The sequence below is a fragment of the Amblyomma americanum genome, chromosome 3 (assembly GCF_052857255.1).
Source record: "Amblyomma americanum isolate KBUSLIRL-KWMA chromosome 3, ASM5285725v1, whole genome shotgun sequence".
Taxonomy (NCBI): domain Eukaryota; kingdom Metazoa; phylum Arthropoda; class Arachnida; order Ixodida; family Ixodidae; genus Amblyomma; species Amblyomma americanum.
In genome coordinates, this window is record NC_135499.1 from 76,855,694 (window position 1) to 76,870,469 (window position 14,776).

A 14,776-nucleotide genomic window follows, 5' to 3' on the forward strand; every position below is an offset into this window, starting at 1 on the left:
GCATATGCCACCATGGATATAATGAACTTTCCCGAGTTAACCTTGGATGCACCGAAATGTGCGGGCTACCTCGAATACAACGAACTTTCGAGCCTTAACGTCGCATGCAACGAACTCAGTGCGTCGACCTCGGATATAACGAACCTAAGTGTGCCGCCAAAGATATAGCGAACTTTAGCGTGTAGACCTCGGATGTTATGAACATTTCGCTGCTAACGTATTTAAACGATTTACCGAGGATCGCCTAAGCTATTTTAGAAAGGCGAGCCCACCGTGTCGCACATTTAACTTTTACTCAATTTTTATGCAGCAGGCTAAAGCAAAAATTCCTCGGTATTTTCGACTCGCTGTCACATATAATGATAGCGCCTTTGCGAAAATTTAACCAGGCTGGCGTGACTCTGGATGGAGCGGTCTCGAAGCGGAGTGGCGGCGCTGCTGCACTTGCCGGCGCTTGACGACTGCAAGGATAACCTGAGTGCCGTAGACCAGCGTCCTGAAACTGCGCCTCTGGACAATAAAAAGTCGCCTGCTAGATAATGAAGTGAGCGCTACCCCGCCCTCGGAGCACGGTACTGCTGCGAAAAAGGCACTGCGCACTTACAATGGGTGCTCTTTCGTTGCCTTAAGCCAGGGCCGGGTAGCTATACACCTGCGGATCTTGTGCGTTCAATTTCAGTCCACCGCGTAACAATGGGAAAGGAAAATAGAAAGCTTTTCTACGCAGCTGTATTGTCCTCAAGATAACATACGTGGCAGTGCTTCAAAGTACGTTTCTCCGCGACGCATTTTATTTCGACCAGCCGCTGTTTTCGACACGTTTTAGCAACAGGTTACGTTGTGTAGCAGTGTGTAGCACTGACGCACTCTTATTCTGTCCGCTTACAAAACACAATTGTATATTCCCAAGCTAAAAGTCTCTTCAAAAAGGAGTGTTTCAAACTTCCGTTTTAGAAGAAGAAAAGCAGGAGCAGAATGCTGACTTCTGTGGCCCATATTACATTCATGCAATAATAACTCGTGGAGACGCCTCAAAAATACAAGGAGCACAGCCAGCCCTCAGGGTGTTTATGTTGCGCCCATCGCCACTGCAACTTCTTTCACCAAAGGACCAGGAAGAACGCGCAACAAAACCGGAATAACGCAATATAAGGTAAAGCTCCACAAGTGTTCCTTAATGTTGTTCGCGACTCTATTTCTTCCATTTTCCCGCTACTATTTTCCGGTTACGGAGAACCGAATGCGGAACTCACTGACTAGTCATTTTGAGTTCCGGCGTGAAGCCTTGGTTTTAGAGGATCAGTCTTCCGAAAAAGGGGCTATCATATTCGATCTCCTGAAAGATTCACACGGACTATCTGTGCAGTGTGCTAAGAATAAAACGGAGCCCGTTCTAACGTAAAATTAAGCCAAAAAAGTGCTGAGAGGAAAACTGGTCATCTTTAAAAAATGTTGGACATCTTTTAGAAAAAAGCCAACACTCTATACCAACTCTGCGAAAAAGTGACTCCCATTGAAAAGTCCCTATATGCATTGACGGCGCAACATGGTCGTTCTCTATCTTGTATCGATGAGGAAAGGACATATCACAACGCAGCAATTTGCTTTTTTGAGGAATTTCTCATTCACGTTGATCTTCGCTGGAAACATAACAGTGTTTAAAAGAAAATCTACTAGGCATTCTCAACAGCAAACGAGACCTCAATAAAACGTGCGCATCTCATCGGCACATATTCGCCTTATAAATATCGCCGCATCACCCTTAAGTTGACTAATGTCAAACTAAGACAAAGCACACTTTCCACGCGCACGTAGTAAACCGAAAGAAAGATCATAACTTTAATTTTAGATTTCTACCCTGGTACCCGTGTAGAAGCTGTTTACAGTTATTTTTTGTTAGTGACTTGATCTTCGAGCTGAACGTGGTTCATTGCGGTGCTATTAAATCTGTCATGCTCTGCCCTTTTTATATCTGTATTTATATTATTGACCTAACTCCCTAGATTTCATTCAGCTGTGTAACATTACCCGAAATGTAATGCGACAGCGGCTTATGAACGCCTCAAGCTGACCTTCACTTGATCGGCCCCAAATAATGGTAAGGCACCTAAACGACAAGTGTAAAGTTATTCGTATGCATTGAGTGATTGACGTTTTGCCCCCGTATAACCTTAATGGCGTCTGTTTATACTGCGCTCTCCGTTATCAATAACTTGGTGTTCACAGTGCTAACATCTTATGTGCACTATTATGGGACTGATATTGCTAAAGAACCGTCTTCTTTAAAATTCTATGCAATACAGTAGTCCTGCTTAAACTCAGGTACTGAGCATTTTTATGGGACCGACATAAGCACAACTTAAATCACTCAGTAGAAATAGTCCAGAATGTTTCTGTTCAGTTTACTTTATAGTATTAATTGTATTCTTTTTTATAATTTGTATTTCCGTGTACACGTTTTCAAATGCACCTAATCATACTGTACTTGTGGGTGGGTAGGCAGGACAGCGGGTACGTATCGGGAAAACATGTACTATATAAAGAAATAATCGGAATAAGTCTCAAGGCCTGTGTGTAGAAAAGATTTGATTACATTTGTAACAAAAGGAAACAATTAACAGGAAACGACGAAAAAGAAACAGGCACTTTCCCAGTACCAAAGGTAACACAGGAAGGACACAGATGCATTAGTGTATACAACTTGTAAGGCAGTGGTAAATGATTTTCTTTTCGATTGAAAGCAAGAAAAAATTTAAGGGTTTTACACAAACTACATTTAATGAAAGAGGAATGACTAATTCTTTACCATCTTGTTTACCTCTTTGTTACTATCGAATTTCGCGTACTCTGTGGCCACTTTGTTAAAAGAGATGTGGCACATAGGGATTTCTAATTCTTTTTCCATAATGTGGTGTACACTTTCGGAATATGGCATCTCTATTACTTTTGATGTTCCTTCTTTGTTGATCAGCGTTCTGAATTGGGTGTTATAATATCGAGAGGTCAAGACAACGTAGGCATAAAGCTAATTAAAATTTAACGGGAATATTTTTTCATTTTTTCTTATTTTTACGCCTCGTACGGGCTTGCTCTATATGCTATACTTTTACATATTCTGTGCAGAAATTTATTGATTTTTTTTGTCGGCTGAGTGAACAATTTCTGTACACAGTCATACAATATCGAAGAATGCTATCTCCTAAACATATACATTTAACGGGATTGCATATTTGCAACTTCACGCTCTTTGTAACCATGCCAGATACAAGAGACTTGCAACCGCAACTGCTATGAATTCCAGCCTTCGTTTACCATCCCTTGCACGACATCGCGAAAGAATTTGCCTTCGCTCTTCTCTGAACATATTTTGCCACATTTGACTGCGGGAAGAATTTATCTCCCGCCTACTTACACACACACACGCCGTATGTCTCAACTCAGTTGGATCAAGTTAACAACGCTGGAATACAAATTTGAAGAAGTAAGTGTTATTTCCATTCGATTTTACCCTGGACATTCAAAAGTTAAAATCGCCATCCTAGATGCTTGCCACTGACTGGCGATCACTATTTATTTGTTAGTAACATAGCTGTAATTGCTTAACTAGGAAATTTTTGACACCTCCCTTCCCTAATGCTTATACGCATGTGATCGTGTCTTTAATGTAAACAATTTATAAACAAATAAAAACAATGTAGGCACTGGAAACTAGAGTTCATATTCAATGCTTAAACAGTTCTATGCGCCTGCCGGACACCATGCACGTATAGACATCAATGTTCACTAGCCGTTGATATTTGCGTTTGGTAGGGATAGCATGTTAACGTCTCGTATTTCTTACAGAATCAGGATGCGTCTGTCATCCAGGCTCTACAAGAAGAGGCTATTTCCGTCAGTGTTGCGCATTGCTCTGATTGCCTCCCAGTGCCTTCGGGATGCCGCTTGTGAGTGGGTCACTTTTGGGCTGCTCTGGAGCGTAGCTTACCAGTGTTGCTATTTTAATGTTGCTTCCTTAGAAAAGTTTGACGGTCACGGTGACAAATTTATAGCGGATGTCTCTGAAATTAGCCCCATCGCAGTCTTCTACAATGCCAAGAAAAACATGAGCGCTCAATCTTTGCCCATTATGGAAGTGTTCCGGATTGTACTTGGCTATGAGGTTTTAGGCACTGGGAATGAGTGCCTTCGTGATCCTTCCACTCCTGGTCTTGCGACCTACGTTTTTGCCCGCCTTTACGTTCTAGTCCATCGAGGGCTGCACGTAGGCGAGCTTATGTCACATCTAGTCATGTGGCCTATATATGGGCGGCAGCGGAATAATTTACGAATGTTTGGATACAGCTTTTTACGAATGTTTGGATACAGAGTGGATTTCCGGCACAAGTGGGCAGAAAAAATCGGAGCGATTATCTTCGCATATACTTAGTTGACATTGTCGGCCATTGTTCGGGGGCCGCTGTTTGGAGTCGCTAGCAGCTATGCAGTGAACTAGCAGAGCTTACACGAGAGGACATAAATATAGACAAATATTCAACAGTTTAACGTTTACTCGCACACTCCACCTATTTACTCGTACAGCGTGGTAGTTGTATAGCTGTGTGTCCGCGATTACGCGAACATCAACGTATTGCAAGGTGCTCAAGTAGGAAGCAAACGACGATGTACGGGAGATGGCAGGCAACAAAGATGGATCGCCCTTTGAGCCATCTCAATAACAGCCACGCAGGACAGATGAGCTGGGTGGCCTTTGATGGTGCATCTTAGTCTACACAAATGTTGTGTTGTGTTGGGCTGGGTTCAGTGGCGCATAAGCAGCTAAGGCTATCATGCGCCAAGCTCATGGTATAGGAAAATTGTTTTCTGAAGAATATACAAAGAAAAATTATGGTGGAGTAAAAAGCTTCAAAAGTTATTTCCTTGTACCTAGTATTGAGTGCGATAAGAAGAGTTATAAATGCCTAATATTAAAAGTTTTAAAGGAGGTCGGGTAACCTCAGCAGCCGTCCTTGATGGGGCAAGAGGCTCCATATTAATGAAATGTGAAATAGACACCCCGGCGTTCTTCTGAGGAAAGAGAAATTGGCTGAGGTGCATCAACGACCAGTGGGGAATTCAAAGTTTATCAAGAAAACCAGCTTCTCTTAAAAAGTTGAAAACAGAAGACATATAAACAATTGCATAACCACATAAGAGCAGCGCCGGCTGAAATAGAATGCATTAGTTGTAAAATTGAGTAAAATATTTCTTTCTTAGTTTTCCGAGTTTTGCGCATGATAATAAAATATGGTGTAGTGTGAGCTCGTGTCAACATCTTTCACAAAGAGGCTTGTCTTGATTGGCTAGTAAAAAATTATGTGTCAGGTGTGTTTGTGTTTGATGCAGAGACGACATAAAATTACTTCTGTAAAACGTTCCTGGTGTGTACACGTCTTCCATTTGCCAAGGACAGGATTTACTAAATGCAGCTTGTTTTTTATTTCATTATCTCATGCTTTCTGCCATTTAGCCTTCAGATTACTGTGTATTCATTTCATGCAGTCTTTTCTCAATTTCACGCCTGCGAGCTGGTGCAGCAAATTTTCGGTTCTTTCATTACCATTTATTCGAACAGGGCTCGGCACCCGGCAAAATTTTGATTCGTCCCTTTGTTTTGACTACTTCTATGTTATGTATTATGTTTCTTAAAAAAATGTTCGATTGCATTTCTGGAATGTAATGCCATTAGTAGGCTAAGTGAATCTGTGTAAATTACGCTGTTTTTCAAACTATCATTTAGTATTCTCCTTACAGCTGCACAGACAGCATAACACTCCGCAGTAAAAATAGATGAGCAGTTTGGTAGCCTTACTATCTTTTGCCAGTTTCCTTGCGCTACCGCACTTCCGACATAATCTGCTGTTTTTTAACCATCCGTGTATATCTCTGTGTAGTTCACATATTTTCTTGTAGTGCTCGGTATTCATGTAAAATGTGCTCATGTGACTTTTTATTTTGGTATTGTGTTAACGTGAAGTCACACACAGTGGGAAGGCTATACCATGGGGGCAGTGGGTCGTACCCTGAGGCGGTATCAGGAAGGGTATCCAGTATTCCTAAAGTTTGGCAACAATCTTCGAAGCAGAGCAGAGGTCTAACTGACGGCGGTTTGTTGTTGAACAGTGTTCGGGAGGTGCAGTTTGTTGCTATGGAATAACAAAGGTGTTTCGGCAAGCAACGAAATTTCCGGACATATGGGCATGTGAGCATAGTTCTTCTGTCTTTAAGGGAGGGTTCATTGATTTCGACCGAGAGACTGATTATGGGGGATGTTGTGTATGCGCCAGTTGAAAGACGTAAACCAAGGTTATGCACTGGGTCCAGTCGTTTTATATAGGCGGCCTCGCGGACCCATATAGAACGAATCCATAGTCTAGAGTAGAGCGTACTGCAGACCTATATATTTGTAAAAAACATTTCCTATCAGATCCCCAGCGTTTTCATGACAGAACTTTTAGTATATTCAGGGATTGGGAGGCTTTGTTTTTGATTATGTTTATGTGTGGCAGTAATGTGAGTTTCTTTTCAAATGTTATGCCCAAAACTTTATGTCCTTTTTAACTGGAAGTGTAATTTCATTTAAGTACAAGGTGGGGTCAATCTGCAAACCATTTCTGACTGAAATAAAAACAGCAACTGTTTTTGTGTTGAGAACTTAAACCCATTTCTTTCTGCCAAAATCGCAAGTCCGTTTAATGTCAGTTGTATCTGTCCTCAAAGATTGATAGGCTGAAGGATGTGCATGCTATTTGAAGGTCATCGACAGATAGAGAAAGCATAACTGACTTTGGAACTATTTATCAATGGAATTTAGTACATAAAACACATCCCTGCAGTACATCGTTCCCCTGAATTAATTTTTTGGAAAAGGTGGAGAATAAGCGTACATAGAATGAACGGTCAGAAAGAAAATATTTTAAGCAGTTCAGCAACCTTCCGCAGATGCCTAGGTCTGCTTGGTCGCGGAGGATCCGAAACCTCCATTTTGTGAAAGGAAAGGAGTCATGGAATAAATGTGTTGTTCGGCCGTGGTGCAAGCCGCCTACCACGGAGCCCAACAAGGGGACTGGACAGGAACTTGAAAGCAAGTCCTGCTGACGCCATCTGTACACCTCAACTATAGTCAAATATGACCAAACTCAGGGTAGTTGGTCACACAAGGTTCACCCTCGCCTCCAGGAAAAAAGGAAAAAGCAAAAAGTGAGTAGGAGATAGCAGAGTTGTGAGAAAGAGATAGGAAAGTGAAAGATGGAGGGGAGGATACAAAAAGGTGACTGCCGATTTCCTCCGGTCGGGTCAGGCAGAGGTGCCGTATACAGGAAGCTGGTGCCAAAGTGATGTGTTGCCTGCACCGAGGGGTCTTAAAGGTCCAAACGCTTGGCATCGGCTCAACCATCAGGACCTCCTTTTCCCGGGAACGGCGATTCCACGCACGGTTAGGTGCGGGTGCCCGGGTCCGTTGTGGTGCACTGTTCACCATCCTCACCTTGCGGGGATGTCTTTGCGGATGCTCGGGAACCCGTGGTGTCGCCACTCACCAACGCCTGCGAGCTGCAGATGACCCCCTGCGGGGAAGTCTACACAAATGAAAAACATTTAGAATCTGGACATGAGCGCGTATATCGATATTAATTAGTAGTCGGAACCCTTCATAGAGGTTGTCCCAGCTAACCTTAGCCAGGGTTTCAAGATATCGTGCGGCACTATAAGACGAAGCGACCAAATGCATGTTGCTGGCTGTTGTATGTGGCAACTCACACTCGTTCTTGTATTGTGTGCATAATTGCATACTTAGTCGACATTAATTATTCAACTTCACAAGCAACACAGATAGGCTAAAAATTCCATTGAGAAAGTTATATAACGGTACTCGGAAGGTCCAAATGAACAGTTTCTAACGTCCATCATTACCTATCGGCTTTTTCCCGCTCTTTGCAGATGCCCGCGAAGTACACAAATATCCACGTGACATGCCCGCTTGAGCGTAGCAATTGCAGTGCTCTCAAACGTTCCGCTTATGAACGAAGAGATCATTTAGCCCGGTGACAGGGCTGCGACGCAGGCGCTTGGCTGTGCGATTTACGCGAGCACAAGTAATAAGGACTGTGTCTGCTTGTCGCTATCAAGCGCCACAAGGGAAGCATACCGCATGCCTATATCGCACAGCCAGCTGCTACGTCGCTGACCTGTCACCTTTTAAGCGGCAGCGCACCGGGCTAAATGTTCTGCTCGTTCCTACAAGGAACGTTTGATAGCACTGAAATCGCGGCGCGCAAGCAAGCATATCACGTTTTTTTTTTGTATTTCGCGGACATCTGTAGAGAGCAAGGAAAAGCCGATACATAATAGATGGACACTTAGAAACTGTTTAGTCAGTTGGAGGTTTCGTGAACCGTGCTACAGCTTTCTCATTGGACTTTTTCGTCATCTTCGTTACTCGCAAAGTTGGTTAATTTATCTCGACTAATTATGCAATTAAGCAAAATACAATACCAATGTGAGCTCGCCATACAACAGCCACCAATATGGATTGGGTCGCGTCGTTTTAGAGTGCCGCGGCATATTTTTGAGCCTTACATAAAGTTAGCTGGGACACCCTGTATAAAACTAAACAAAGCAGGCTAACGCACGATTACAACAGAGTACTCTTATAAAATATCGGGGACAAATATCTACAGGACCCGCGCAGGGCACCTAATGTGCACAGCTGTATTATATTCAGAAGGGTAGAAACTTCGGCTTGTTGGTACATTTTCAAGGGTAGAATTGGTAGCGCAAAAAAACACAGGGACACAGAAAGACAACACCACAAAGCGCTAACTTCCAAAATAAGATTTATTTCGTGAAAGACGGGTGGTTTTTATACTGACTTATCATGCACAACTATCAGACCACCGCTAGCACCGCATATCAGACAAATATAGGAGCTCCTTTGGCAACAGAGCAACTAAAGGACTACTTACACAATCATCATCCAACAAAGAAATCTATTCCGCTTCAATTATCTGTCTAGTTAAGCGGTTTTTGTGCATTTTCAAGACCACACATTTTTTTAGGAGTGGTACACAATGACACACACGGCAGTGGGCTGACAAACCTTTTCCACGCATATCACTTACATCAGGCCCATGTTCCCGAAGCCTGTCATTCAGGCATCTGCCTGTTTGCCCTACATACTGTTTGCCACAGGAAAGGGGTATCTGATACACAACATTTCCAATGCAGTCAACACATTTGTATTTATGTTTCTTAGTACAGCCAACCGTCTTTTTGGATTTTGTCAAATTTTTTGTGCACAAATAACTTTTTAGGGGCTGAAAAACCACCCTGGCTCCCGAACGCTGCGCTATTTTTTTAAGATTATGGGAAAGCCGATGAAAGTAAGGAATAACTGCTACTTTTTCTTTCCTAAGCGTATCCTCTTGAGTGACTTGCGTTTTTTTCCGGCAGAAGTTCTTTAAAACACCTTCCGCTACTAAAACCATAACATGGGAAGGATAACCGGCGTTTTCCAACCATTTGCACTGCTGTGAAAAACTTTCATGCATGAGGTGCGGACAGGACTTCACCAGAGAATTAACAAAAGAAAGGTGAACAATGGAACGTTTTACGAGTTTCGAGTGTGCTGAATGAAAAGGTAATAAAGGTTTTTCACCTCGAGGCTTAAACAGCCAGCAAGTCCGATCATGATGTAGTATAATGTTGATGTCAAGGAATTTGATTACCCCCTTTTCAGGTAGTTCAAACTTTAGTTCTAGAGAACGGAAATGGTTAGGGGCCGAAGTGAGGACATTAGGAACATCATCCTTGAAGGAACCGTCATTTCTGTTAAGTACAATAAGAAAATCATTCATATATCTAAAAATCTTGATGACATTGGTATCTTTTACTATATCCGCAAAAGACCTGTCAAACTGAGTTAAAAACAAGTCGCTAAGGATGGGTGCTATGCAAGAACCTATGCAAATGCCTTCTTTTTGAAGATGTGGTTTTTCGTCCCACACTATGAATGTAGACTTAAGATAAAATTTTAAAAATTCTTGAAAACCATTTACCGAGATGCCAGAAGCATTTTGAAAGGCAATAGGTCCGTACTGATCAATACAATCTTCAACACACGATAACAACGCTTCATGCGGAATGGAATAATAAGGATCCTTTATGTCAATCGAAAAAACAGAAAGGTCATGTTCCTCATGTGACTTGAAAAAATCTAAAACCTGCTCAGAATTTCGGACAAGGAATGGATCTTGAATGGATAACATTTTCAGATTTTCTTGTAACAAAAGGGCAACAAATTTTTGCCATGTACCATTCTCTGATACAATAGCTCTAAAAGGAACATCAGTTTTATGGGTCTTTGCATCGAAGAAAACCTGAAGGAAGTCTTTTTTACAATCAGTAATTCCTTTAATAACTGCCCCAAGGTTCAACCTAGTACACGTTTTCTTCGCTTCGGCTTTTATCTTTGAAATTTTTACATTTGGATAGCAATTAAAGGCGGAGGACACACCTTCACACGCTTTCTTATGAAAGAGCCCAGAAGGAAATACAGCAAAACCTCCTTCTTTGTCTGCAGGAAGGAGGCACAATGAATGATGTTCTAGGTAAGACTTAGCTCGATTTACGGGAAGTCTTGAAGGCTGCAACTTACATCGCCGTAAGGTGTCGACGCCTGCAGAAACACATCGGTCTGCCTCATGCTCGGGGATGATACGAGAAATCTGATGAACGAGCGTGAGCCGCTCCGCTGAAGACGATTTTGGCTCCAGAGCAAACTTGGGTCCCAACGACAGAACAGATTTCACATGTTCAGGAAGATCCAGTCCTTGTGGCGTATGGATGACACACCGAGGTGAACGTGACTTAATGTCAAGCTGTCCTCTGAGATAGTCCAGTTGTCGCTGCCAAATGAAGTCCGTAGTCTTGCTGACAAGCCGCTGGCACTCTCGTAACGTCTTCCATGCTGTGAAAGGGCTTGACCTTTTGTGAACGAAAAGGTAGAGATATTCCCTGTAAAGGCGAGCTAGATGAAACGACTCAGCCTTTAAAATCTTGCACACTCTGGCGCCATGACCTCGTGATGGGATAAACCCTCCGAACAGACGCCTCACTTCATCCGGAAGCATATTGTTCCGGCAGCAGAATGAGAGTGTCCTAGCGCGGTTGGTCATGACATTAATGATGGTGATGACAGTCGAAAGGTCCACAGAACACACAAAAGGGCCCGTTGTACTAGAAATATAATTCAGAAGGGTAGAAACTTAGGCTTGTTGGTACATTTTCAAGGGTAGAATTGGTAGCGCAAAAAAACGCAGGGACACAGAAAGACAAACCACAATGCGCTTACTTCCAACATAAAATTTATTTCGTGAAAGATGGGTGGTTTTTATATTGACTTATCATGCACTACTATCAGACCACCGCTAGCACCGCATATCAGACAAACATAGGAGCTCCTTTGGCAACAGAGCTGCTGCCGGAACAATATGCTTCCGGATGAAGTGAGGCGTCTGTTCGGAGGGTTTATCCCATCAGGAGGTCATGGCGTCAGAGTGTGCAAGATTTTAAAGGTTGAGTCGTTTCGTCTAGCTCGCCTTTACAAGGAATATCTCCACCTTTTGGTTCACAAAAGGTCAAGCCCTTTCACAGCAGGGAAGACGTTACGAGAGTGCCAGCCAGACTACGGACTTCATTTGGCAGCGACAACTGGACTACCTCAGAGGACAGCTTGACAATAAGTCACGTTCACCTCGGTGTGTCATCCATACGCCACAAGGGCTGGATCTTCCTGAACATGTAAAATCTGTTCTGTCGTTGGGACCTAAGTTTGCTCTGGAACCAAAATCGTCTTCAGCGGAGCGGCTCACGTTCGTTCATCAGATTTCTCGTATCATCCCCGAGCATGAGGCAGACCGATGTGTTTCTGCAGGCGTCGACACCTTGCGGCGATGTAAGTTACAGCCTTCAAGACTTCCCGTAAATCGAGCTAAGTCTTACCTAGAACATCATTCATTGTGCCTCCTTCCTGCAGACAAAGAAGGAAGATTTGCTGTATTTCCTTCTGGGCTCTTTCATAAGAAAGCATGTGAAGCTGTGTCCTCCGCCTTTAATTGCTATCCAAATGTAAAAATTTCAAAGATAAAAGCCGAAGCGAAGAAACTTTGTACTAGGTTGAACCTTGGGGCGGTTCTTAAAGAAATTACTGATTGTAAAAAAGACTTCCTTCAGGTTTTCTTCAATGCAAAGACCCATAAAACTGATGTTCCTCTTAGAGTTATTGTATCAGAGAATGGTACATGGCAAAAATCTTGCCCTTTTGTTACAAGAAAATCTGAAAATGTTATCCATTCAAGATCCATTCCTTGTCCGAAATTCTGAGCAGGTTTTAGATTTTTTCAAGTCACATGAGGAACATGGCCTTTCTGTTTTTTCGGTTGACATAAAGGATCTTTATTATTCCATTCCGCATTAAGCTTTGTTAACATGGGTTGAAGATTGTATTGATCAGTACGGACCTATTGCCTTTCAAAATGCTTCTGGCATCTCGGTAAATGGTTTTCTTGAACATTTAAAATTTTATCTTAAGTCTACATTCATAGTGTGGGACGAAAAACAACATCTTCAAAAAGAAGGCATTTGCATAGGTTCTTGCATAGCACCCATCCTTAGCGACTTGTTTTTAGCTCAGTTGGACAGGTCTTTTGCGGATATAGTAAAAAATACCAATGTCATCAAGATTTTTAGATATGTGGATGATTTTCTTATTGTACTTAACACAAATGACGGTTCCTTCAAGGATAATGATCGTAATATCCTCACTTCGGTCCGTAACCATTTCCGTCCTCTAGAACTAACGTTTTACCTACTTGAAAAGGGGGTAATCAAATTCCTTGACATCAACATTATACTACAGCATGATCGGACTTGCTGGTTGTTTAAACCTCGAGGTGAAAACCTTTATTACCTTTTCATTCAGCACACTCGAAACTCGTAAAACGTTCCATTGTTCACCTTTCGTTTGTTAATTCTCTTGTGAAGTCCTGTCCGCACCTCATGCATGAAAGTTTTTCACAGCAGTGCAAGCGGTTGGAAAACGCCGGTTATCCTTCCCATGTTCTGGTTTCAGTAGCGGAAGGTGTTTTAAAGAACTTCTGCCGGATAAAAACGCAAGTCACTCAAGAGGCTACGCTTAGGAAAGAGAAAGTAGCAGTTATTCCTTACTTTCATCGACTTTCCCATAATCTTAAAAAAATAGCGCAGCGTTCGGGAGCCAGGGTAATTTTTTCAGCCCCTAAAAAGTTATTTGTGCACAAAAAATTTGACAAAATCCAAAAAGACGGTTGGCTGTACTAAGAAACATAAAAACAAATGTGTTGACTGCATTGAAAATGTTGTGCATCAGATACCCCTTTCCTGTGGCAAACAGTATGTAGGGGAAACAGGCAGATGTCTGAATGACAGGCTTCGGGAACATGGGCGTGATCTAAGTGATATGCGTGGAAAAGGTTTGTCAGCCCACTGCCGTGTGTGTCATTGCGTAGCACACCTAAAAAAATGTGTGGTCTTGAAAATGCACAAAAACAGCTTAACTAGAGAGATAATTCAAGCGGAATGGATTTCTTTGTTGGATGATGATTGTGTAAGTAGTCCTTCAGTTGCTCTGTTGCCAAAGGAGCTCCTATATTTGTCTGATATACGGTGCTAGCGGTGGTCTGAAAGTAGTGCATGATAAGTCAGTATAAAAACCACCCGTCTTTTACGAAATAAATCTTATGTTGGAAGTTAGCGCTTTGTGGTGTTGTCTTTCTGTGTCCCTGTGTTTTTTTGCGCTACCAATTCTACCCTTGTATTATATTGCTGGTGGGTCAAAGCCATATCTGTGGAGGCGAAATTTGAGCTTAGTGTCTGAAACGTAAGCTACTAAACCTAGTCAACCGTGGTTAGCATCACTGAAATTAGACTTGGCAGTCATCCACGCTTCCTCAAAACATTTGTCCCTCATAGCATGTGTGTGTAAATCTGGTGGGAATGACCGTCAACGAAGTGACCCTGAAGTGCGATCCCCCGAAATCGCCAAGGAGAGACGCCACAGTAAACACCTTGAGTTTGCGAAAAATATAGAGCCCAGAACGTTATTTGCTGGGCCGTTTTATGTTGCACGTGGTGCACTGCCAGCGCTTTAAGTTTTTTTTTTATGACAAGACGAAGCCTTCTCATAAGCCCTCCGAAAATGACAACATTCAGGTCAGCTCACTGCTGGGCGAAACAGCACGCCAAAATTGGGCACTTTACTTTAGGCTGTAAATGCGTGAAAATTAATCTCTTACGTGCAGGTGGCAAACAAATCTCAGTGGTACCACTAGATGCACTTAGCAACAGTTCCACTAGAGGCTATATTGCTTTTCCTGGTTCTGTTCATGGTTCACTGTGGTATTTCAAAGACCTCGCACCACTCCCCGATAATCACCACTAAGTTTTAAACACTTCTGTTAGACCGAGCAGAAGGGCTAACTATAACGATAGTGTACAGGCATTCGAGAGTGAATTGATCGCCAACCCCAACAACTTCGCTTTTCTCGCCTACCACATTTCTGAAGCTGCTGTAAATGTCGGTTACAGCGGTATGCCTGAATGCCACGATTATAAACACCATCACTATGAACCGGAAGGAAGCAATCTGCTGCGGCTTTAAATTGCCAGCATCATTTATTTTTGCCTGCCATTTTCTTTTCTATTC

The 14,776-nt window shown here is 42.5% G+C and overlaps 1 protein-coding gene across 4 annotated transcripts in view; it reads left to right on the plus strand.

The window, feature by feature from the left end:
* The first annotated feature begins 776 nt into the window (after nucleotides 1-776).
* Nucleotides 777-14,776, plus strand: part of LOC144124682 (chitotriosidase-1-like) — a 42,283-nt gene continuing 28,283 nt past the window's right edge. For all 4 annotated transcript variants that reach the window (XR_013313252.1, XM_077657516.1, XM_077657515.1 and 1 more), the window contains exons 1-2: nucleotides 777-1,153; nucleotides 3,844-3,944. Coding sequence is in view for 3 of the 4 variants with exons in the window: in XM_077657516.1 (XP_077513642.1) it covers nucleotides 3,851-3,944 (94 nt within the window). In the remaining variant the exon portion in view is untranslated. The remainder of the gene's footprint in view (nucleotides 1,154-3,843; nucleotides 3,945-14,776) is intronic.